General features: G+C 49.4%; 2 protein-coding genes across 6 annotated transcripts in view; one reads left to right on the top strand and one right to left on the bottom strand.

Moving 5' to 3' along the window:
* Positions 1-11,118, top strand: part of Lrig1 (leucine rich repeats and immunoglobulin like domains 1) — a 97,285-nt gene extending 86,167 nt beyond the window's left edge. The window contains exons 12-19 of the mRNA XM_021164332.2: positions 1,802-1,965; positions 3,804-4,124; positions 5,672-5,953; positions 6,449-6,868; positions 7,444-7,569; positions 8,208-8,354; positions 9,296-9,577; positions 9,670-11,118. Coding sequence (XP_021019991.1) covers positions 1,802-1,965; positions 3,804-4,124; positions 5,672-5,953; positions 6,449-6,868; positions 7,444-7,569; positions 8,208-8,354; positions 9,296-9,577; positions 9,670-9,914 — 1,987 coding nt within the window. The 3' untranslated portion in view covers positions 9,915-11,118. The remainder of the gene's footprint in view (positions 1-1,801; positions 1,966-3,803; positions 4,125-5,671; positions 5,954-6,448; positions 6,869-7,443; positions 7,570-8,207; positions 8,355-9,295; positions 9,578-9,669) is intronic.
* Positions 11,119-11,740: 622 nt separating this feature from the next.
* Slc25a26 (solute carrier family 25 member 26) overlaps positions 11,741-22,655 on the bottom strand; it is a 101,200-nt gene continuing 90,285 nt past the window's right edge. For all 5 annotated transcript variants that reach the window (XM_021164333.1, XM_029478601.1, XM_021164334.2 and 2 more), the window contains 3 exons: positions 17,267-17,331; positions 16,459-16,532; positions 11,741-12,071 (listed from right to left, as the gene is read on the bottom strand). In XM_021164333.1, coding sequence (XP_021019992.1) covers positions 11,954-12,071; positions 16,459-16,532; positions 17,267-17,331 — 257 coding nt within the window. In that variant the 3' untranslated portion in view covers positions 11,741-11,953. The remainder of the gene's footprint in view (positions 12,072-16,458; positions 16,533-17,266; positions 17,332-22,655) is intronic.

Raw genomic sequence — 22,655 nt, 5'->3', positions numbered from 1 at the left:
CCCATGGTTGTCTAGGATCTAGTGTTCTCACTTCTGTCGGGCTCCAGTCATTTGTTCCCTGTGTTCCTTGCTCCTGTACTCATCACTTAAGAAAACCTTCCCATTCCGGGTTCCCATGGTTTTGCGTTATCTAGCCTGGCCTCTTTCTCGGTGCTAAAGACCTTAGCACTAAACCCAGTGTATACACTGAGTGTGGTACAAAGCCTGATTCTTTGTACATATATCTGATCAAAGGTTGAGGTGGGATTTATTTCTTCCAGCTTGTTCCTGTGGCTAAAATTTAAATACATCCCTGTCATGGCTCCCAGCAATGCCCTGGCTTCGTTCTCTAGGCCCTTTCCTGTCTTGTGCTCTACCACACACAAGTGTCCTTTTGATGAGGAGGTGAGGAAGTGGAGCTGACAATGGAAAGTTCCTCTGGCCCTTTACCTTGACTGAGACAGCCAGCCCGCCACCACACAGCACTCATTGCTGTGACACTTGCCTCCTTGTGTGGTGTATGAATCGGTCACTCTCTCATGGGTAGTGTGAATGGCCTTCTGCCACCACAGTCACTCCTCAGCAGGACAGCCCTCAGATATTCCCAGTTGAATACTACCTGCCCATCAAATGAAAGTGCAATGCCTCCTCTGGTACTGCTGTCACAGAGGGATCTATCACAGGATGCTATCACAGCATCCCTGTTACCATGCTATGAGATAAATTAGTCAAGTCTTTGGAAACGTATTTCCTAAAGTGATTTGAAGAGGCCACAGGTGGGTGATGAGAAGAGAGGAGGGGTTGACTGTGCTGTCAGTCTAGGGTGGTGGTGACCTCTCCTGTCCTTCACCAGTGTGACACCTTCACTGTTCATTAGAAATCAGGAGAGGAAACAGAAAGCTAGTTCATTTGTTGGTATGGGAAGAAGCCGTGCTCAGGATTTCTTAGTACACGTGGGTTCCCTTTGTCCCTGCGTACCACAGGTCGTTCAGGACTCGAAGCCCATGTTTCCTTTCTTGTTCTTGTCCTTGGGTATGTCTGGTGTCACTCATTAACTCAGGGCTCCAGGCCTTTCCGAATCAAGGCAGCTGGATGGTGGGTCACTACCCAAGTGACTCTTGGAGAAGGGAATGCCTGCTAGGATGGCCATTTTGAGTTCTGTTTGGAAGTTTAACCTAAGTTGCTGAAAAAATGAAAATGTTCTCTGTTTTGGTTGGAGCCTCAGAAAACCAAAGTTGAGCATTCTGCTGCCCTCCTCAGTAACACTGATGTGAAGGTAAGCACAGGCAAGAGGAAGGTATACCGGCGAGGCTCCAGCTTAGAAGTTAAAACATTATACTTTTGCCAAATTAAAAAGATAGCAGCCATGTAGGAAAAGATTTCTTGGGATTTCTTGCAGAATTTAAGTAAAGTCTGCTTCGGTTTGGCTGTTCCACTCTGCAGAATGTGGAGAGCCAGTTGTGGGTAGTGCCCTTCACATACAGTATGTATCCCAGGTCACAGCAGGTTAGAAGGCATCCCCAGGGTGACAGGGGCTTTGATCCCCTGAGAACATGGATGCTGCTGTTCCAGTTGTGGTCTTCAGAGCAGCATTCTCAATGCCTCTCTGGGGCTAGTTTGGCATGTTGTATCTTGGGCTCTGTATCAGAAGTCATATTCTATTCAAATCTGCACAGAGGGTGCATGAGCTGTCCCTGGTCACTAGGGAAAAGCATTCCCTTTGGAACTGCATGTCCTGCCTTCTACGCTGATTAGCTGTGATGTTTTGCAAAGAACCCTTCCTTATGGTCTGTTAAATATTCACCTCTTGTTTCTCTTTCAGCTACATCAGCAGTGAGAGCTTCCTGTGTGACTGCCAGCTCAAGTGGCTGCCCCCATGGCTAATGGGTAGGATGCTGCAGGCCTTTGTGACAGCCACCTGTGCCCATCCAGAGTCGCTGAAGGGCCAGAGCATTTTCTCAGTGCTGCCAGACAGCTTTGTGTGTGGTAAGATTATCCTTGAGGTTTTATTTTGTTTTGTTTTTGATGTAGGGCAGAGAGGCCAGGAAGAACATCTCATCATGAGACTGATTCCTGTGACCCTAGTTAGTGTAGTCCATGGTTACAGATCAGCTGCTGGGTGCAATTTATTTCCCACGGAAACCACATGTATTTACTGCACAGTGCCTCATTCTGTGGTTCTTCGAGTACACATATTTAATTAAAAGGGGGTAGGTTTAGCTACAAATCTAAATAACTGGTTACAGTGCCATAGTTCTGATCTTTTCAGAAGGGTCCTGGGCCCAGGTTTGGCTGTGAATGAGTGCATGGGGATAGGGTTTCAATGTGTATTTCTTTCCAGCTCTAAGAATGAGAGGTTAAACACAGGAAGAGCAGGTCTCAGGAGAACAGCCACTGCAGTAAAAATAATTCCTCCATGTTGACTTGCACTCTTGCTGCTTGTCCAACCCGCTGAAATGTGCACTGGGAGAGTCTCTTTCCTCTACTTTGCTGGAACATAGATTTAACCATCTTCTTGACCAGTGGTAGTCAGGACCCAAGTTTAGTTACAAAGAGCACAGAGAACAAGGAACAGCTGAAACATACACACAGGCTAGCTCTGGCAGGACTAGCATAGCCTCCTAGCTAAGGAGATGGGATCTAAGACTGAGAAGACCGTTGAGATCTGTCTGGGTTGCTCTGAGCAGCAGTGGGGATGCATGATCCTCATGTCAGTGGTTCCCTGTGGCCCCACGGAGCTTCAGGATCACTTCCTGAACGATGCTAGTTATGACCCATCTAGCAGCCTGGGTGTCCCTGTGAGTTATGCCTGCTAGAGGTAAGACAAGCATCCTCTATCTCCCACTGCATTAATCCCCAAAGCAGGCTTGCTGACTCTTGGTGCATTGGCTACCTGGGTAGAATCAGGTTGTGCAGACAGCACCCTAGTCACATTAGAGCAGGCCACACTTTACAGCCAGTGCTAATTGACTCCACACTCATTAACTTGTTTAGGTTTTCTCAAGTTAAGTTGTCTTTGGCTTACCCCCCTGTCCGGTGGAGGGCACTCTTCTGTTTGCATAAAACCTGATCCCTCATTGGTGATGGCGCTACACTGGGCATTGCAGCAATCCCCTCAGAACGACCCACCCACAGTTCATGAGAATCCTTGGTAGGAAATCAGAGGTTCAAACTCTGCTCCCTGTCTCCCACTTGTTTCTAAGAAACAGAAATGGCCACCATACACATTCTAGGAAATCAGCATGAAGCTAGGTGATGACAAGAACAGATGAGATGGGGAGGTCCTTTTGTGGAGGAAGCCTTGCTATGTAGACAGTACAGTATGGGCTCCTGGGCTCACCCTGGGATCCATCCAGGCGGATGGGAGCAGCTCTGACCAAGTGCTCAAAGAGTGTTTCTCATAACAGCCCCAGCTGGAGCAACCCAGACACCCATGCATAGACAGTAGGCAGGTAGCTATGCCATGGGACATTAGGCCAGTCTGTCTGTCTCACAGCATGGATGAATTTTGACAATGATCTGCCAAGTGAAAGAAGTCTCATGAAATGCCTAGAATAAAGGACTCCATAGAGGTCGGAAATGTATGTCCCCAGTTCCACTGGTGAGCCGTGGAGACAGAAGGGAGAGCTAAACAGGACAGCCTTCTCTGTTAGAGATGATAAAAACATTTAATATCGATTGTGCCGGTGATTACAACTATTTGTGAATACACAGCTAGCATCGTGTCTGGTGGAACTGACTCGCAAGTGACCAGTTCCTGGTCAGCCTGAACCTTTGCTGGTGTCCGAACAGAACAGGGCTCTTACCGTTGGTTCTCTCCCTAGATGACTTTCCGAAGCCACAGATCATCACCCAGCCTGAGACGACCATGGCCGTGGTGGGCAAGGACATCCGTCTCACATGCTCCGCAGCCAGCAGCAGCAGCTCACCAATGACCTTCGCCTGGAAAAAGGACAATGAGGTCCTGGCCAATGCAGACATGGAGAACTTTGCCCATGTCCGTGCACAGGACGGCGAAGTGATGGAGTATACCACTATCCTGCACCTCCGTCATGTCACCTTTGGGCACGAGGGCCGCTACCAGTGTATCATCACAAACCACTTTGGCTCCACATACTCACACAAAGCCAGGCTCACTGTGAATGGTAAGGAAATGGCACCTCGTGCTTCTCAAGCAGAGAGTCCCCATGTTCCACTGGTGAGCCGTGGAGACAGAAGGGAGAGCTAAACAGGACAGCCTTCTCTGTTAGAGACGATAAAAACATTTAATATCGATTGTGCCGAACTACACTGCTAATTGTCCTCTCTGACACTGGTGTGAAGAGACACGAGCCGAGGGGTGCATTTCTTTGTACCAGTCCTTGGGTTTGTCCCAGACCAAGTTTAACAGATTGAACCATTGTTTTTGGTGGGAGATTTTTAAAGTCCAGTTATGTTAAGTGACATTGTGGAGTTAAGCTTTGTATTTTTATGTTCCTTGTCTTCCATAAACCAAGAGATGCGGTTTCCAGATTCCAAGCATCACTAGGTTCTAAGGAAGCTTGTGACCTTACGGTAGATGTTATAACTGGGAGCGAGGCAGTTTGCCCCACTTCCTCTAGAACAGTGGTTCTTAACCTTCCTAATGCTCGACCCCCTTAATTACAGTCCCTCATGTTGTGCTGACCCCCGACCATAAAACAACTTTCTTTGCTATTTCATAACTGTAACTTTGCAACGGTTATGAATCACAGTGTAAATATTTTTGAAGATAGAGGTTTGCCAAAGGGGTTCATGATCCACAGGTTGACCCATGGTTGAGAGCCGCTACTCTACAGGCTATGGAGAGCAGGTGTGGGTTGAGCCCCTGGCCCGGCAGTCCAGTGTGCAGGGAAGTTGTGACAAGGTTCTCTTACTCAGGAGCCAGCCCCTGGCCATCAGGGTGGCTTTCTTCTGGACTACTGATGGATGTGGTATGTTGAGGGATGAGGACAGCATCAGTAGCTAACTCTTCCACACTAGGCTGATGAGCTGGCTTGTGGGTGGCCTGAAACACTGCCTCCATGCTCTCTGCTATTGTACAACACCACAAAGCACTCTACCACAGCAAGGCTGGCCTAAGAGAGGCCAGAGTGTTTCTTGGAGACCAAGTAGCTGTAGACTCTCCACCACAGTAGCTCAGACATCAGGTCTGTATACTGTCCACTGTGTCAGCATTGATACTAAAGCTACAGAAGCAAACAAACTACATATTTTTGCCTGGGTGTGGCTGGTAGTATAGCCCCCATAGACCCCACCCAGAGTGGGTTTCCTCAAGAGAGGTGAGCCAGCTCACTGGTTCTTCCTGGTGACAGCATCCAGCTATCCCCTAATAGCAAATGTTTTGTTGGCCAGCTCTCCTAACTAAAGCAGGTCAGCACCAGACTTCTACTTCTGGAGGATTCCCCATGTAGTAACTACTGTGGAGCTTCGGGAGGCAGAACGCTCCATCAGAAGCCTTCCGCAAGTGCTTAGCACCAGGCTATAGCAATAGGAAGGCGTTAAGGGGAATGGGTGCAGGGGAATTGTGTCTGTGACGGGGAGAGGCTGGGCACCTCTTGGGTGGGATGGAGTAACAATGAACTGAGGCCTGGGCACAGTGGGGTCTGTTTACTATGAGTTTCCTTTTGTATGCAGCCATTCCAAATAGCTTTACCTATCATTTTTTTTCCAGTGTTGCCATCATTCACTAAAATACCCCATGACATTGCCATCCGGACTGGCACCACAGCCCGCCTCGAGTGTGCTGCCACGGGCCACCCTAACCCTCAGATTGCCTGGCAGAAGGATGGAGGCACCGATTTCCCGGCAGCTCGTGAGCGCCGCATGCATGTTATGCCAGATGATGATGTGTTCTTCATCACTGATGTGAAAATAGACGACATGGGGGTCTACAGCTGCACTGCCCAGAACTCGGCAGGCTCGGTTTCAGCCAACGCTACCCTCACAGTCTTAGGTTCGCTGCGACAGCTCTCGCGCACGTGTGGCAGGGTGGGGTGGGGATTCACCTCAAGTATTAGAGGCACCTGCTTTCTGGAGTACCTGTGGTAGACTCTGTCTATTTAGTTTGAATTTGGGGGCTGCTTTTAAGCGAGTAGTTTCAGCTCATAAAAGACAATGAGCTATATGTTAGTCTGAGTGAGAATTCTGTGTGTGTGTGTGTCTGTGTGTGTGCACACGCACGGCTGGGCTATGACCTTAGGAGTAGTAACAAAGGTCTGTAACAGGACAGTTTGGGATAGGGTAGGGCTTTAGTTCTTTGCTCTGTTGAGCTGTTCCTAGAATGGCAGTGATTTAATCACATTAGGCTTTCTGGAAAGCTTGGTGCTCCAATAAAAGATCTCAGATAGCATTTCACTACAACATGGGATTGTCTCCTGTCTGGAAAACGTATAACTCCAGCAAGCGAGACCCGTAGAATAAATGTGCAATTTCCACCGCCTTCCCACAGAAACTCCATCCTTGGCAGTGCCTCTGGAAGACCGTGTGGTAACTGTGGGAGAAACAGTGGCCTTCCAGTGCAAAGCAAATGGGAGCCCCACGCCACGCATCACCTGGCTTAAGGGAGGTCGTCCATTGAGCCTCACAGAGCGCCACCATTTCACTCCAGGCAACCAGCTGCTGGTTGTTCAGAATGTGATGATAGACGATGCAGGGCGGTATACCTGTGAGATGTCTAATCCCCTGGGCACTGAGCGAGCACATAGCCAGCTGAGCATTTTACCTACCCCTGGCTGCCGGAAGGATGGGACCACTGTAGGCATCTTCACCATTGCTGTGGTGTGCAGTATTGTCCTGACCTCGCTGGTGTGGGTGTGCATCATCTACCAGACCAGGAAGAAGAGCGAGGAGTACAGCGTCACTAACACAGGTCAGCAGCACACAGCGGACTTGGGGGGCTGGGGGGCAGATGGGGTGACACTGCCGCAGTCCGACGTAAACGATGCAGGCCTAGGGGCTTGCCTAGAACCTGAAAGGTCTCTAGAACGTTTAGGAATATGGACTCTGCCTGTAGAGTTGGGACTTTGGTCCATGTCCCCTCCCCCCCCAATCCCCCCACCCCCACCCCCCCCCCCCCCCCCGGCAAGCTAGCTCTGAAGGACAGAACAGAAAATGGGAATACTGTCACATGCAAGGACTCGCTGCTCTCTGCAGTTTCTGGCCTCTTTGGCAGTTCAGAGGCCCTAGGGCCATGCCTGTTATGAACCTGATCGTTCCTAGGCTCTCAGTCTTGGTTAGCCCTTCCTTTCCTTGTTCCTCATGGAGCCAGGCGTCTGACTGCCATGATGTTTACACCAGGGTGTAAAGGAGGTGAATGAGCAGCTGCCGAGCCTCTGCACAGCTTTCTGTGTGTGAGCCACTGTTGTGTGACCTTGTGATAGTGCGTAGTTATCTGTATTTATTGTTGTGGCAGCCCTGTTATTTTATTGTCTTGGCTCCTTGCAGATGAAACCATTGTGCCTCCAGATGTTCCAAGCTACCTCTCCTCTCAGGGAACCCTTTCTGACCGGCAGGAAACTGTGGTCAGGACTGGGGGTGGTCACCAGGCCAACGGGCACATTGAAAGCAACGGTAAGTTCAGAACAGTGCACCAGCTGCCCCTCGTCCCGGATGAAGCTTTCCCTTTCTCCACGGGGTAGTCTGGGCACTGTGTCACATTTGGTGAGCCAGGCCTTCCTTTAATTGATAAGATAGTTTGCTTTGGATCTGGTGTGTGCAAGTTCTACACTTTTAACGTTTGGTCCTCCAGAAAGTCCCTGCATTGGGTTTACACTCTGTCTTCTGGTCAGAAGGATTATATGATAGGATTGCCAGAAAGAATATATGCAAAGGACATTCCAGGCCCCCAAATCAGCCCATAGCTTTTACAGGACTGTAGCACTTTACATGGGGTAAGTATAAGTCAACCAACCACAGACTGAAAATATTTAGCAAAGAAAAACTGTCTATACTGAATCTATATGGACATTTTACATTGTGACTAGGTACTATGAGTGAAGAGGACTTAAGGTCTATCAGAGAAGGTGTACAGTTTATGTGCAAACAGCATTTCACAGAAAAGGAACTTGGCATCCTTGGATTTGGGTATCTCGGAGGAGCATAGGAACCAATCCCTGGGTGGATGCCAAGGTGCTAGGAAAAGCAGTAGTCTGGTGGCTATCAGGCTGCGTGATCTAAGCAGCTTCTAAGTTGTAAGGGCTCTGTTTCAGGTGTGTGTCTGAGAGACCCGAGCCTCTTCCCAGAGGTCGACATTCATAACACTACCTGCAGGCAGCCCAAGCTGTGTGTTGGATACACTAGAGAGCCCTGGAAGGTGACGGAGAAAGCCGACAGGACAGCTGCCCCACATACAACAGGTAGGAGACACTTAAGTCAGAGGACGCTGTTGCTTTTGGCCCTGAAGCTGGGTTGACTTAGTAAACTAGAGTAGCGGCAGATCACTGGCCGCACGCTGTCTCTGAGTTGTGTTTTAGAATATAAACAGGATTTTGTGTGATTTTAGAGTCCTGTGTCTCTAAGGTAAGTCAGTCTATGATGTGGTGAGCTGAAGGCTGAGTTTTCTTAACATAAGGAACTTACAAGACAAGACCTGCCCTTGCACCAGGACTGTTGTCCCAACAAGGTTTCACTTTGTGGATCAGGCTGTCCTCAGCCTCCTGAGATGCTGTGGCTGGGCTTCCGTGCCCGTCCCTTAGAGTGCGCCTTCCTCATGTCACTCAGCTCATGTCCTCAGTCACGCTTTGTCCTGTGTAATGAACAGGGATTCTCTCTCAAACCCAGGGTTCACTGATTCAATTTTCTAGCCCGCTAGCCTGCTCCAGAGTTTCCTGCCTCTGCTTCCCCTGTCCTTGAGTTAGCTGGGCCACCACACCTACCTGGCATTTCCAGGAGTACTGGGGACCTGAACTCAGATCCTTATGCTCAGCAAGTGCTTTCCCTACTGAGCCCTCCCTCTCCGCAGCCCTGCCAGCAGCGGGACTCTTTAAGGCTTACTGTCTGATTGCTAAGATTCCTTACTGTGTGGTGCCTAATGCAAATCGGTCCTCTTCCTCTCCCCACCCTCATTTTCCTGGGATTAGAGTGTGCCTTCGAAATTAATTTTACATGTATGCTTAGGCACAGAAGACTAAGACATGGTTAGTCTAGCTCCTCTCCACATACACATTCCGGGGGGTGGGGTGGGGTGGGGAGAGACAGGGTGGTTATGAAGGCAGTGGTAAGCTGGACTCATCTTCCAATAGTGCCTCTGAGAGGGAATGGAGACTTCAGTTGACCTCTGATTCTCTTCTTCTCTCAGCACACAGTGGCTCTGCTGTATGTAGTGACTGCAGTACTGACACAGCCAGCCAGCCCAAGGAACAAGCCTACCATCCCCAGCCTGTGCCCAGAGACAGTGGGCAGCCAGACACAGCGAGCAGCCAAGAGCTCAGGCAGCATGACCAGGAATATTCTCCACACCATCCTTACAATGGGACTGTGGATGGGTCTCATACCCTCTCTGGGGGGTCCCTCTATCCAAGCAACCATGACAGAATACTGCCATCCTTGAAGAACAAGGTGGCGTCTGCAGATGGGAAAGGTGTGTATTGTGTTAGAGGCACCTCGGTGGCGGGCTGGGAGCCTTTCGGTTACGGTGCATAGGCTGAGCCACCTCTTTTTTTTTTTAAACAGGAGATTCCTCTTGGACTTTAGCAAAGTTACATGAAGCAGACTGCATAGACCTAACGCCTTCTCCTACGTTAGCTTCAGGCAGCCCAGAGCTCATGGAAGACGCCATATCTACTGAAGCCCAGCACTTGCTTGTTTCCAATGGCCACCTCCCCAAGGCCTGTGACTCCAGCCCTGAATCTGTACCACTGAAAGGACAGATCACTGGGAAACGGAGGGGACCACTGCTATTGGCACCGAGAAGCTAGGCTTCATCTACCTCAGCTCTCTTAAAGCAGTCGCTACAGGAAAGAGGTAGGAGAGGCCGTGGAAAGCTTGTGTCCAGACGTCACCCCGGACAGTCCGACTTCCGTGTGGAATGTCAGTCAGTCGGCTAGAGGAGTGGCATCTGGAGCTCAGAAACGCAAGAGACTATTTGTGTACAAAGGGCAGAAAAAGTATTTGATACCACTGTACATAAGAGTTTTCAGAGATTTCATATATATTATATATCTTTTACAGAGACTATTTTAATCCTTAGCGCATGGGTCCCGCTTTTGGTGATATTTTCACGTTAGGTTGCTGTCTAATTTTGGAGAGGGTCAGGAATCGTTCTGGTGCCTTAACGCACAGCTGGAATTCAGGTAAACACATCAGCTGTTGCTGGCGGTTGGAAAGGAGGGCATCTTGGCTGTGTGGCACTTAGTGGTCAGATTCGAGTGCACTGGCCAGACCTATGCAGGCGTGGTGTGGGCAGCCTCACTGTAGAGCAGGGTGCACGGGTCTGTAGGTGAGGACAAGATTGAGAGCTGTTAATCCACCAAATGCAATGGCTCCGAACAATTAAGCACTGCCTTTCGCCTTTCTTTGTAACTCACTTGGTAAAAGCAAATGTCTCGTCTCCTTCAGTGGTTCTTTGTAACTTATTGAGGCGGAGGCTGCCAGTGTTGGTAGCTGTGGATTTTCCAATAGTGAGGGTCAGCTCTGCTGAGCAGGCCTGTCCACACTGTTCCTTACCGGTGAGACTGGGCTTGGACTGTACAAGACTTGAGTCCTAGACCTGGGTGTATTTGCACTTTGGGGCCCTGTTGCTAGCCATCTTGCGAGTGCCAATGTATAATGCAGTAAAGACTACATAGAAACAAACTCAGTCTTTAAAACCCCAGAAGTTGAGGGGAAGTGTTGGCACAGTGATGGCCTTTGTCACCGTGGAGTGTCGGAGGCCATCACTGTGCCAGAGCAAGCACGCTGAGAAGGCTAGTCTCCATAGTTGATGGGTAATGTTACTTCCACAAAATATGTGAATTTGCTGCTTCTGAGAGGCAATGTGAAAGAGGAAGTATTACTTTTTATGTACAGAGTTATTTATTTATAGAAATTTTGGTACAGTGTACATTGAAAACATGTAAAATATTGAAGTGTCTAACAAATGGCATAAAGTGTCTTTAATAAAGGTTCATTTATAAATACTAAGTGTGTGCTGCGGTCACTGCTCTTTTATTCTGCTATTACTGTTTCTCCAAAAGGAGGATACTTCGGCGAAGCGGCACAGACTACACACTGTTGCCCCAGAAAGACAGTGGCACTGCATTCCTCAGATAGCTCTTTCTTTTTTCCACATGGAGTTGGTTAGTCAAGCCTTATGCTCCCCAAATATGCTGACCCTCCCACCTCCCGCAGGCCTCCCGGGACGGACAGTGGTGGGCATGGGCTTTGCTTCCCTCAACCATGTTCCTAACTAAAGTCACTTGGGCCCACCCACTCACTGGAGCTGCAGCTGTCTGCTGTCTGTCACACACTCCAGGGCCTTTGGGGCACTTTGCTGTGAAGTAATATAATCATGTGTTTTGATAGGAGAAACACAAGGGTAATTAAAAACAGCATCCTCACCAGAAAGAATGCATGCTATGCACCTGTAGCTCATGCTTTTTAAACAAAGCTATAATCTTACACAATAGGCATCCGCCCAGGGGAGAAACACCCACACGCAGAGTTCCTGCCCCAAGCCCCCTTCCTTTTCTCGGTCTGGTCATTCACTGCAGTTGTAGCCAGCTTGCTTTCCTGGTGACTCCAATAGACAGCAGAAAGCACAAGATGCTAATGAAAACCATTCTGAAGGGCCTGGCCTTGGCCTTACCGGGAATATTTATTGAGAGGACTGAGATGGTGGGCCCAAGTTTCACCAAGAAAAGTTTCCTGGGGCAGCCTGTGCTTTGGCCTTCATTAAGCTGCTCGCTGCAGCCATCTTCAGGGAGCCACACTGGAGCCCCAGGCACAGGAACGACTGCAAGGACATGTAGTATCTGCTTCATGGGCTCTTCCTGCCCACCTCTAACAGCAAGCTTCGCGTCTGGTCATAGGCGCCCAGAAAGATGAAGCCGCCCATGCTGATTGCTGCCATCCTCGGGAGGACACCTGCGAATAACCTAGGGACAGGAAATGGTCATGTTCCTGCCTGCCCGCAGTTCGCTCATTCCATCACATCCATTGTGAAATCCCACAGAAATTTATAGTGTCTTTCCTTTCTTTTAGAAGGCTACTAAGTAATATTCCCCAATATGCATGAGAAACTGGAGCTTAGCCTAGCATGGCCGGCCACACTATCTGGGGACACTCACGTTAACACAGTAACCACTCTCCCAACAGTGTGCTCAAAGAAGGGAGTCAAGGATACATCTGAGGTGAGGCTGGTAAGGGTGTGTGGCCCTGGGACACCTGAGGGGCCTCTAGGTCTCAGTCAGGGAGACAAAGCAAATTCTTACACAGTTCTGCTCTCCTACCCTGGGCTCGGTGATATTTGTCGTTGGAGTTCCACAATTGCGATTCTACAAGAGGGGATGATGAATCTTTGTGGATTCCTTTTTTCTTGTTCAATCGAAATAAGGACACCAGAGTCACACGACTGTGGTAAAGGTGGAGCACCTCACAGTGTCAGTTTGAGATTCTCAGGGGTCCCATCCCTAATCCAGCCAGAACCACAGTGGTGTCAGGAAGCCATTCTCCAGATGCCCAGGAATTTTTCAAATATTCAACGTGACATTATTGAAGTAATCTACTAGTGACCTTACCTGGCCAGACAAGACAGCATCGTGAAAACAGAGTGGCGCACAGCTGGAGAGAACAAGACAGAAGCCCCAACCCTAAAAGGTTACCATCCACATGGTCGCTGGGCTGATGGACACAGGGCAAGTCCTAGGCTGTAATTTACTGCTTTCTACAGAGACAGTGGGAGTGAGAGAGTGACAGACAGAAAGCCTGATCTTATTTCTACTGGAACCCTGTTACCCAGAAAGTGCTTCTGTATGCAGAAAGACAAACTTAGAAGCCAGAACTCGGGCTGCCTCGGTGGGAAAAGGCACTTGCCATCAAGACTGATGGATAACCCAAGTTCCATCCCTGGAGAAGGAAAGAACCAATTAGCACAGGTAGTTTGATGTCCATGTGTGCACACTCATGGAGAGGCTTTGGGTATAGGGCAAGTGTTTTATTATGACAATGCTCATGCCTTTTAAAGATGTAGGAAAGCCTTTGTGCTAAGCTAAGTGGAAGCTAATGAAGAAAGCTGACAGGAAGTCCCTGCTGGATACACAGCCCATGCCCTACACAGCCAGTGGAAGAGATCTGCTGCCCCTCCCACCTCTAGCAGGCAGCACAGAGGAAAGCAAGGACTTTACATAATGGGAGCCCCTCTTGCTAAGCTACTTAGGGAGCTAGAGAGAATGGCTTAGCGGGTAAAGGGCGAGCAAGACGACCTGAGTTCGAATGTCTAGAAACCTCGTGAAGCTGCGCGTGGCAGCTCTGCAGTAAGCCCAGTGCTCCTGCAGTGACAGGAAGACCCGGAGGCTCTCGGGTCAGCTAGCCTGGCCCAGGAAGTAGCAAACGAGGCACCTACCATATAGAAGGTGCTAGAAGGCAGGCCTGGAGACACTGAGCTGGGCTTGGAGGTCAGTCTCCCTCAGCTTTGCCACTACCCAGCTCAGCAGAGGCCAGAGACAGATGGGAGCAGTTACAGCGTCACAGTTGACCAACAGACCGCAGCCTCCTTAAAGAGGAGTTTTTGTAGGGGGGAGGGGTTCCACCTCTGCTTACAGGCAGACTTGTGAGTAGGGCAGGTTGTGTTCCAGGGTGCAACAGGTGACAGGATAAGCAGGCGCTCCCAGCAGCAGAGAGTACATAAAGGGCATATTCAAGGGAAAACGTTCAGGGGATCAGCCAGGGGCAATCCAGGACAAGTGGACCTCCCCCCTGCCCTGCAGCTTCTGGGCTAACCCCAGTCTGCCCTCCAGCATGGCTCCCTACCATCTTCTCTGAGATAGCATCAGGTTCCTTGGTGGGAGGGGCTGCTGGGAGTTATGTAGACTTGGTAGGCTTAGTGTGTGTGCAGGGCAGGGGGCACAGACAGTGGTGGCTCTATCTGGCACTGCCACAGAGGAAGTGGGCTGAGCCACCTGCCTAGAAAGGGACCAGTAGTTTTCATTTGTCTCTTGGTCCAATCACTTGCTCACTAGAGGGGCTGGAGTTGCTGTATGCTCAGGGGTGGCCACTGCTGCCGGGAACATGCTGTTCAGTGCTGCCCTGGGCAAGGTGACCAGAGTCCAAGACTGGAGACTCAGAAGACGAGCCAAAAATCCAAGCTACCTTTCAGCACCAAGGCTGGGTCAGAGCAAACACACAACCCTGGCCTGTTTTGCTGTCTCCCCTCTGGCACTGCTTAGTTGTAGTCAAGTGTGTAGCCATGACCTGGACAGGGAAGGCCGCTCTTGCATCATCTACCCAGCAGCGTGCGGTGGCCACAGCGGGCACTGCCCCATCCAGTGTGTCCTTTCTTGTCACCACTTTCTCGATACTGGCAAATGGGCTGCAGCCCCACAACAGTACAGTCAGAGGCCCAGCTAAGTCACCACACAATCTGGCAGCTGGTCTTCAGGATGTCAAAAGTCACTGTCACCAGCTGCTGCATCGTGAACACAGTCACTGCTTTCCTAAGAGGCTTCCCAAATAATGCATATGGGGCACACAACCCATGTCCCCTCCTCATTCCATCTTTGTTCTGTGTCAAATTAGTACCCAAATTAACAACTAATATGTTCTTATTCCTCACGAGGCGTCAGCCATGAACAGCAGACTCACTCCAGAAGCTAGCACCATGCCTTTCCTATGTCTGACACATCTAGAGTCAGTAAGTCCTGTCTGTTAGATCCAATCTGCACCTCCGACCATCAGAGCCGATATTGAGTAAAAGCACCCAGCCACCACTTTGAAACATCCAGCTGGAAAACTCAAAGAGACATGGAGTTTGCTCTCTGGCAAAAGCGTCACCATGTTTCCCGGACCATCAGCTGAAATTTAAAATGCCAAGTTACACAAAAATAGTGATCAGTGATGTACTTTGGCATGGGGATGAGAGGGGCGGCTATGCCAGGTAAAGAGGCTAAGGCCAGGAGGGCACAGTGCTGCTGCTCCCAGTGCCAGCCATCCCAGTTCCAGGCTCATCCTCCTGCCCTCCAGAGGGAGGCACGTACACACAGCAGGTCAAGACCGTTCCATAGAGAAAACCCTTTTGCTTTTCTAACAACCCAGCATAGACACAGCTCCAGCACCACTGTATGGTGAGCCAGTGTGCAGGGACAGCTTGTTAGGACTTAAAGCAAGGCATTTGGAGGCATGTGGGGCTGGAGAGATACTTCATTAGCGTGCTTGCAGGGCAAGCTTAACCCAAGCTCAGATCCTCAGCGCCACAGAAAGCCAGGTGCAGTGGTCCTCACTTGTAACCCAGCGACAGGGAAGGAACAAGCAGGTCCTCGGGTCCTACTATAGTCAAAATGGTGAGCTCCGGGTTCAGCAAGAGACTGTTTCAAGTGTGACTGAAGAAGACATCCAACCGAAACCTCTGTCCTCTATAGCTACACTAGTGGGAACACACACCCATCTGCATACCACATGCAAAGAAATGTGAGGTACTTAGCAACCAAACAGTAATGGCCCCCCGAGGCTGAGCACTGTGGAGCAGACAGCGCAGTGATGAGCTGGGTAACGCTTTAGAGAAAAACAGACTGCATATAAGATGATGGTGCATCTGAAACCCAGCAGCCCCCATGATCTCTCCATTTCTGTATATCCAGACACACTAATATCTACTGCTCTTCCCATGATCTTCATGCCCATGATCTTCTGGGTAGTCACCTGCTGCACTTGCAGCCAGGAGCCCGAGTCCGCAGGTCTGTAGGTGACACCATCTACATTTGTGTAAGCACATGATGGGTTTTTTGTTTGTTTGGTTGGTTTTTTTTTTTGGTTTTTGAGACAGGGTTTCTCTGTATAGCTCTGGCTGTCCTGGCACTCACTTTGTAGACCAGGCTGGCCTCGAACTCAGAAATCCGCCTGTCTCTGCCTCCCGAGTGCTGGGATTAAAGGAGTGCGCCACCACATGATGTTTTAAGTGACAAAATTACCCACTAACAAAACAACACCTATGGTGCAGAGCGCAGGCCCATCATAAGGCACTGCTGCCAGTGGTCCCTACTCAAGCCCCAAATGCTTTCTTCTAACTCACTGGCAGTCTGCGCTGTGTAGGTGGGAGCTTATTTGTACCAATGCTGCAGCCAAAATACCGACACACATTTGCATGTCATCCAGTGTCAAGGACAAGACCGAGAACCATGTGGCTAGAATGGTATGTCGCTGACTGTGCCATCTTACATATGCAACCTAAGAAAAGGCAAAGGCGAAGTGTTCATCCTCTGCAGGCACAGGGACCTGCGAAAGAGCCAATGGAGGAGAGGCAAGGCAGCCGAGGGCTCGCTTTGTCCTTACCCGGCTAGTCCCTGCGAGCGCCACACCCCGTGCATGGCAGAGAGCACGTTCCCCCCAGCAGTGCTGGAACCCGCCTGGGAAGAGAAGGAAGGGAGAGAGGGCCGTTACGTTCTGGTTCTCTGAGCAGACTCCCCTCACCTTCATCCAAGGCTTGCTCTGGGGTTGGCTTGGAAATCTTGCCTACATTTAGACATACAGACAAATACTTGGGGATGGGGGCGGGGGGGGGCAGCTTCTCACAGCTCACCTAGAAACTAATGATAGCTATTCAACAGGAAGCCCGATGGGGGTGGCGCTTCTACGTTTGCATGGGTCTATCTTTAAAATGACCCCGTCCTCAGGGTTGGTCCTCTGTACTCAGAGTATACTTGGTCCAGGGATGTTACTGGAATTCCTTAAAACTCAGCTCAGAGCTTGTTTTGTTGTTTGGTTTTCTTTTTAACAACGTGGACAACTGTCTTCAGCAGTCACCGCAACCCATGGCCTGAGTTCTGACTCTGCAGATCAGCTGCCTCAGAACATGAAGCCTGTCAGCCTCTCTCAAGGCTTGGATCTGAAAACAGCACTAGCAAGCAGGGGCCCTCAGATGTGCCGCTCCCATAGCACAGCTGGGAGAGTGCTGGAGAAATAAATGGAAGCGTGCTACACACAGATCCATCACAGTGACAGCTGCCAACATGCGGTGGCGATGACAGAGCCACTCTTCCAAAGTCAGGGTTATTAATGGTCCGGCAGGTTCTCAGATGCCTCCACCCCCGTACCCTCCGCTAACAGACACGGCACAGAACCTGCATTATCTGATACCTACCTTTGCCAGCATGATCCTTGTCTTAGCCACGTCCAGAGGTGTAGTCACTGCAGCTGCAAAGCCACCTGTGTGCAAGACCCAGCAGTCAGTGACATGTCCAGACTAGACAGTAACCTACACGTCTACACATAACTGCGCCGAGTACACATAACTGTCAGAATAATTTGCCATCGTGTCTACTTGACTGTTGAGAGCAGGATACACGTGAACAAGTTCATCTCCCTATTTCACATCTTTTGCAGTACTGGAGAAGGAAGGTAAAGGGTACTCACTTGGGCTGAGGAGTGAGGCCCTGCGACTCACCTTGCTCTCCCACCGCCTGGTACACTAATCCAAATGTGTACATGACACATGTCAATGGCCGGATGTGGATTTTCAGGGAGAGAAGCCCATGGCTCCCGGGGCTTTGGGGAATCACACCTTTCTGTCTTAAAGTGCCAGAAAGCTTCGGTGCTTCTGTTCTGATGAGGCATATGGGCAGGCTCCTTCCTGTGTCTCACAGGGGGCTTCTGTAGAACTAGCCAAACTCTTCATGATACAAGACAATGTTTTCTTTATTTCTGTATAACCTCTGCATCACTGCTTGCCCTGGCGTGCGATTGGCCTCCACACTCTCCCTAGGTTTTCCTCATCTAATTTCTGTGATGTCAAACTGTCCATAGATTTTTAACAGTGTTCATATCTGTGGACACAGAATCCAGAACTCTTATTGCTAATGTAAACTACAGTCTGTGGTCCGACATGATTTTGTTTGCTTAAGTCAAGGTCTTCAGACTACGCACTTGGAGCTAGCCTGAAAACTGCTATGTAGATCAGGCTGGTCTCGAACCCGCAGAACTAGCTTTCGCCCCCACCCCCCTGGGATTAAAGGCATGTGACACCACCACACCAGGCTTGAGGTCAATATTTTCTTCACTTGGTACAACAATGCAGCTGAAACCCTGAAAGGCCAGAAGGATGGAGAAATAACACCCCCACACACCCTAAAGGGCTTTCAGGAGGTTCAGCTCCTGGGAGCTGCCGATTAGCAGCTGTTTATGGGGGGGGGGTGCACAGAAGGCTGCAGAAATAGCTCCAGGCGCCCCCTGCTCTGGTGTGTGAGCAAAAAGGGCATTTGACCTCTGACAAATATCTTTCTAAATACGGGGCTGAAATGAAGTTGTTACAGTGACCCTGGCTGCGGTGACATCTGTTCTGACAGTTGTGGGAAGGCCCACCCACTCCTTGTTTATGTTCTATTTTCAGTTACCCACAATTGGCCCACACCTTAGGCCTGTCAGTGCCCACTTTGTCTAGAACCTCTTACTTTTTGTCCTTTTAGAAAGTTTGTGAGCCACCATGATGGCTTGCAAGTTCAGAGCATTTACCATGAAGCCACGTGGAGGAAGAAGGAAGCTGACCCCTCACCTGCCCTGACTCCCCAAGCTTCCATGGCACACATGTGCCTTCACCCCCACCCACCACACACTACACAGACAGATCTTTTTTTTTTTTTTTTAAGATTTATTTATTATTATAAATAAGTACACTGTAGCTGTTTTCAGATGCACCAGAAGAGGGCATCAGATCTCATTATGGGTGTTTGTGAGGCACCATGTGGTTGCTGGGATTTGAACTAAGAACCTTTGGAAGAGCAGTCGGTGCTCTTACCCATTGAGCCATCTCACCAGCCCCCAGACAGATCTTAAAACAGACAAAAAGGCTCTGCCCAGTGCAGAGCTGAGGTCCACTCACAGGTCCAGCTTTGGCCCTGGTCCCTGATGCCTCAAATGCTCACCTGTAAAGTGCCGGTAACTGTGGGGTAGATTTTCATCATTAAAGAGTCCCTGCAGTGTCTAGAAGAGGAGTAACCCACAGCAGTGCTAATAGGTAGGATCTCCAGTCTCGGCAGGCACTGTGCTCATTAGCTCTTTGCTAACTTGATACAAGCTGGAGTCATCTGGAACATTACTTGACGAGTGGCCTGTAAGCAAGTCTGATTCGTATGTGAGGGCCCAGTCTACTGTGGGCAGTGCCACCCCTCGCCAGGTGGTCCTAGGTTGTAGGAAAGGGCAGGCTGAGCGAGGCATGGTGGGCAAGCCTATACAGTGTCCCTCCACGGCTTCTGCTTCCTTCCCTGCTTTGAGCTCCCATCCTGACTTGAGAAAAAGCTACAAGCTGAACTGAACCCCTTCTTCCCATGTTGAGTTTTGGTGTTTATCACAGCAACAGGATGCAAGCTAAGACATGGGTAGAGAGAATGGGTGATTTTTCTTCCCATCTCCAATCTAGTGCACATAGTAGGCACTCAATATGTGTAGTTGGTGCCCCAGACAAGTCTACAGTTTTTACAAACTAAGCATGTAAGGTGACCCTGTAAGACGCAGGGAAAGGCTGGCACTAGTGCCACCCTCGCTTACTTGCCAGGCTCTCCAGATTGATGCCAGCACCATCACTAGTATCTACTGCTGCCACACAGCAGCTGTATGGAGCTGGGAACAAGGCTGCAAATATGCTAGCCCTTAAAATGATCTCACCACACCCAAGGACTCTGGTACAACAACACACTAAAATAAGTCTGAGTATTAAACTTTATTCTTTTATGTAAAAATATTCACAAGCTGCCCTAAATCAACTTATAAAGCTGACAGAGAACATTTAATAAATTTGGTTAGCTCAAGCCGAACCTGCCCTGGCCACAGACAGAGGTTAACCATCCTTCCCTGTGGACACCTGGATATTCTCCAGAGATGTGGGCTCTGTGAAAGTAGTGTGGAAGAAAGATGAACTCAAAACATACATGCTTTGATAGGCCCTGATTTTACTACCATGCTGGTATCTGTACTTTATGGAAGGCATTAACAAATCAATTTGAAGGCCCTCAAATGCTGGGCTACTTTAACTCACACAGGGCACAGTTTTATATCTTTAACATTTAGATTAAAAAATAGTATTATCAGAGGATAAATGTAAGGAACACACTAGAACATCAGACAGGAAACAACCATTAGGCACAGCAAACACAGACTGTTCTCAAGTGAACCCAGCTCCTGGGGTGTTTAATGAATGTTAAGCTGGGCCATATCCACTGATCTGATTTTCACAGAAAAACTACTTTCTGCCTTGGGGAACAAATGCCCTCTGACAGGCAAAAGAACTCCTTTCTTTCTGACAGCCTGGGCTATCACCTCAGAGCAGAAGCCAGGAATGCACAGGAGGGCAGTGGGGTGGAGGCCCAAGCCAGGCCCGGCAGCCCGGCTTCTCTCTGCTCCTGGATCCTCTTAGCTGATGCATTCAGGAGCAAGACCTCCTTCCTGCACCCCTCACACTCGGTCTGCAAGCACGGCTCCACAGTGTGGCTGTGTGTCCCAGCCTGTGCCAGGCTCTCACCTCTGTCACACACTGAATCCTGCATTCCAGGATGAGAGAGCCTCCCCTCCCTCATTTCTTCTCTCTTAAGAGAATGTAATAAGTTTCTACTGTAAGAAACTGATCAAAAGATACCGGAATACCATAACAGGAGCAACTGTATCATATCAATACTCAACATCACTGTTTTAAGAGTCAGGGCCTGGAGTGAGAAGCTGGCAAGGTCTTTCTTTTTCCTTACTTTAACCCTGACCAAAAGCCAGGGGAATGTCTAAGCATGATAAGCCATCAACACCTCCAATCTCAAGAGACAGTTTGGGTATTTGTGCCAAGTCGTTTATGAAACAAGCAGGAGCAAGGAGCAGGCCGAGGATGGCAGAGCACGGTTCTTGGTGATGGCCACGCACACCAGGGTAAACTTGGAAAACACAAATGCAGAAGAAATCTGATCTGATGGCGGGCGAGTTTGATCTTGAGGAGAAGGGAGTCCATAAGGCAGTGTGTGGGTGTCTGGACAGGACTGTGGATAGCAGGCCGTTCTTCATCTCCCCGGCCATGCAAGACAGGGCTGCAATCCGTCCGCTCTTGCAGAACTCCAATTTACTCAATTTGGACTATTTTCAAATTACGTTTATCCTGCAGCAATGTTTTCAAAATACTCATCTTGTTGCTCTAGACTAACATTTATACCAAGTAACCCCTCCCCCACAATAAACAAAAACATATTTGTTTTTTAATGTATGAAGATCTGTTAACATTTCCCACGCAGGTCTTAAATGCCTCTCTTTGGCAGAATCTCATCTGAAAACAGTGAGGTGGCCGGGGAGAACGTTTACAGGCTTAAATAGGAAAGCACACTGCACAGTGACTTCAGATCATGACATCTTCCAGTGCCATCCGAGAGAGAGCAGCTTGCCATGTGGGGGAGGGGAGTGCTGCTTTTTCTTGCTGGGAGAGCGAGGAGTCCTTACAGCTGTTCAGCCTCACAGATCACCAAGGGCCAACACACATTATAGCACTGCATCCCTTCAGGGAGGAGTGATTATTGCTATGCTACGGATCAGAGAACTGGTGCTCAGAGAGCCCAACATCTTCTCCAGGAACTGGGGCCAAACCAGAGACTCAGCCACTTGTCAGACAGAAAGGCCAGCCTAGGTTCCAGACGCTACCCCAGCCCAGCCTCACAGCAGCCTTAGTGAACCACCACCTTCTGATGGTAGGTTCTCACTACAGAGGTAGTGTGGCAGAAACTGTCCCCTTTGACAAATGTGTCGTGCAAAGGGGACTGTATTGAAAGCCATTTCCCAAACACATAGTATCAATGTATCTGCATGTGAATCTCTGAATTCATGGTGTGGGGTCTCTATCCGAACATGCTCATCCTTACTTGAAGATGGAAAAGTTTTAGAGCAGTGGTTTTCAATTTGAGGGTCGAATGACCCTTCTCAGGGATCACCTAAGACCATCAGAAAACCACAGATATCCACATTATATTCATAACAGTAGAAAAATTACAGTTATAAAGTAGAAACAAAAATAGTTTTATGGGGTGGGGATGGGGGTAGGGGTCATAAGGAGCTGTAATGAAGGGTCAGAGCACTAGGCAGGCTGAGAACCACTGTTTGAAAGTATTCAACTCCAAGAAATGGCTTTCCTTGACCAGGGCAATTAAATTCCCATAACATTTACTTGGTGTTCTGCATCCAACACTACCCCCACCATCCCCTGGTCCCTTGACCAATTCAAGCAGACAGTCAACAAAAATAAACTTCTTTAAAGGACTAGGTAGCAAACCTAACCTCTGGAAAATGAATTAAGACCACCTCCTCCTCTAACCGAGCCACAGACGATCCGGGTATGGAAGCCATTACCCTCCCCATCTGTGTGTGCTGATACCCATCTCCAGGGAAGCCATTACCCTCCCCATCTGTGTGTGCTGATACCCCATCTCCAGGGAAGGCATTGCCCTCCCCATCTGTGTGTGCTGATACCCCATCTCCAGGGAAGCCATTGCCCTCCCCATCTGTGTGTGCTGATACCC

This window comes from Mus caroli, chromosome 6 (genome assembly GCF_900094665.2).
Source record: "Mus caroli chromosome 6, CAROLI_EIJ_v1.1, whole genome shotgun sequence".
NCBI lineage: Eukaryota > Metazoa > Chordata > Mammalia > Rodentia > Muridae > Mus > Mus caroli.
This window is presented reverse-complemented; position numbering and strand designations above follow the sequence as displayed.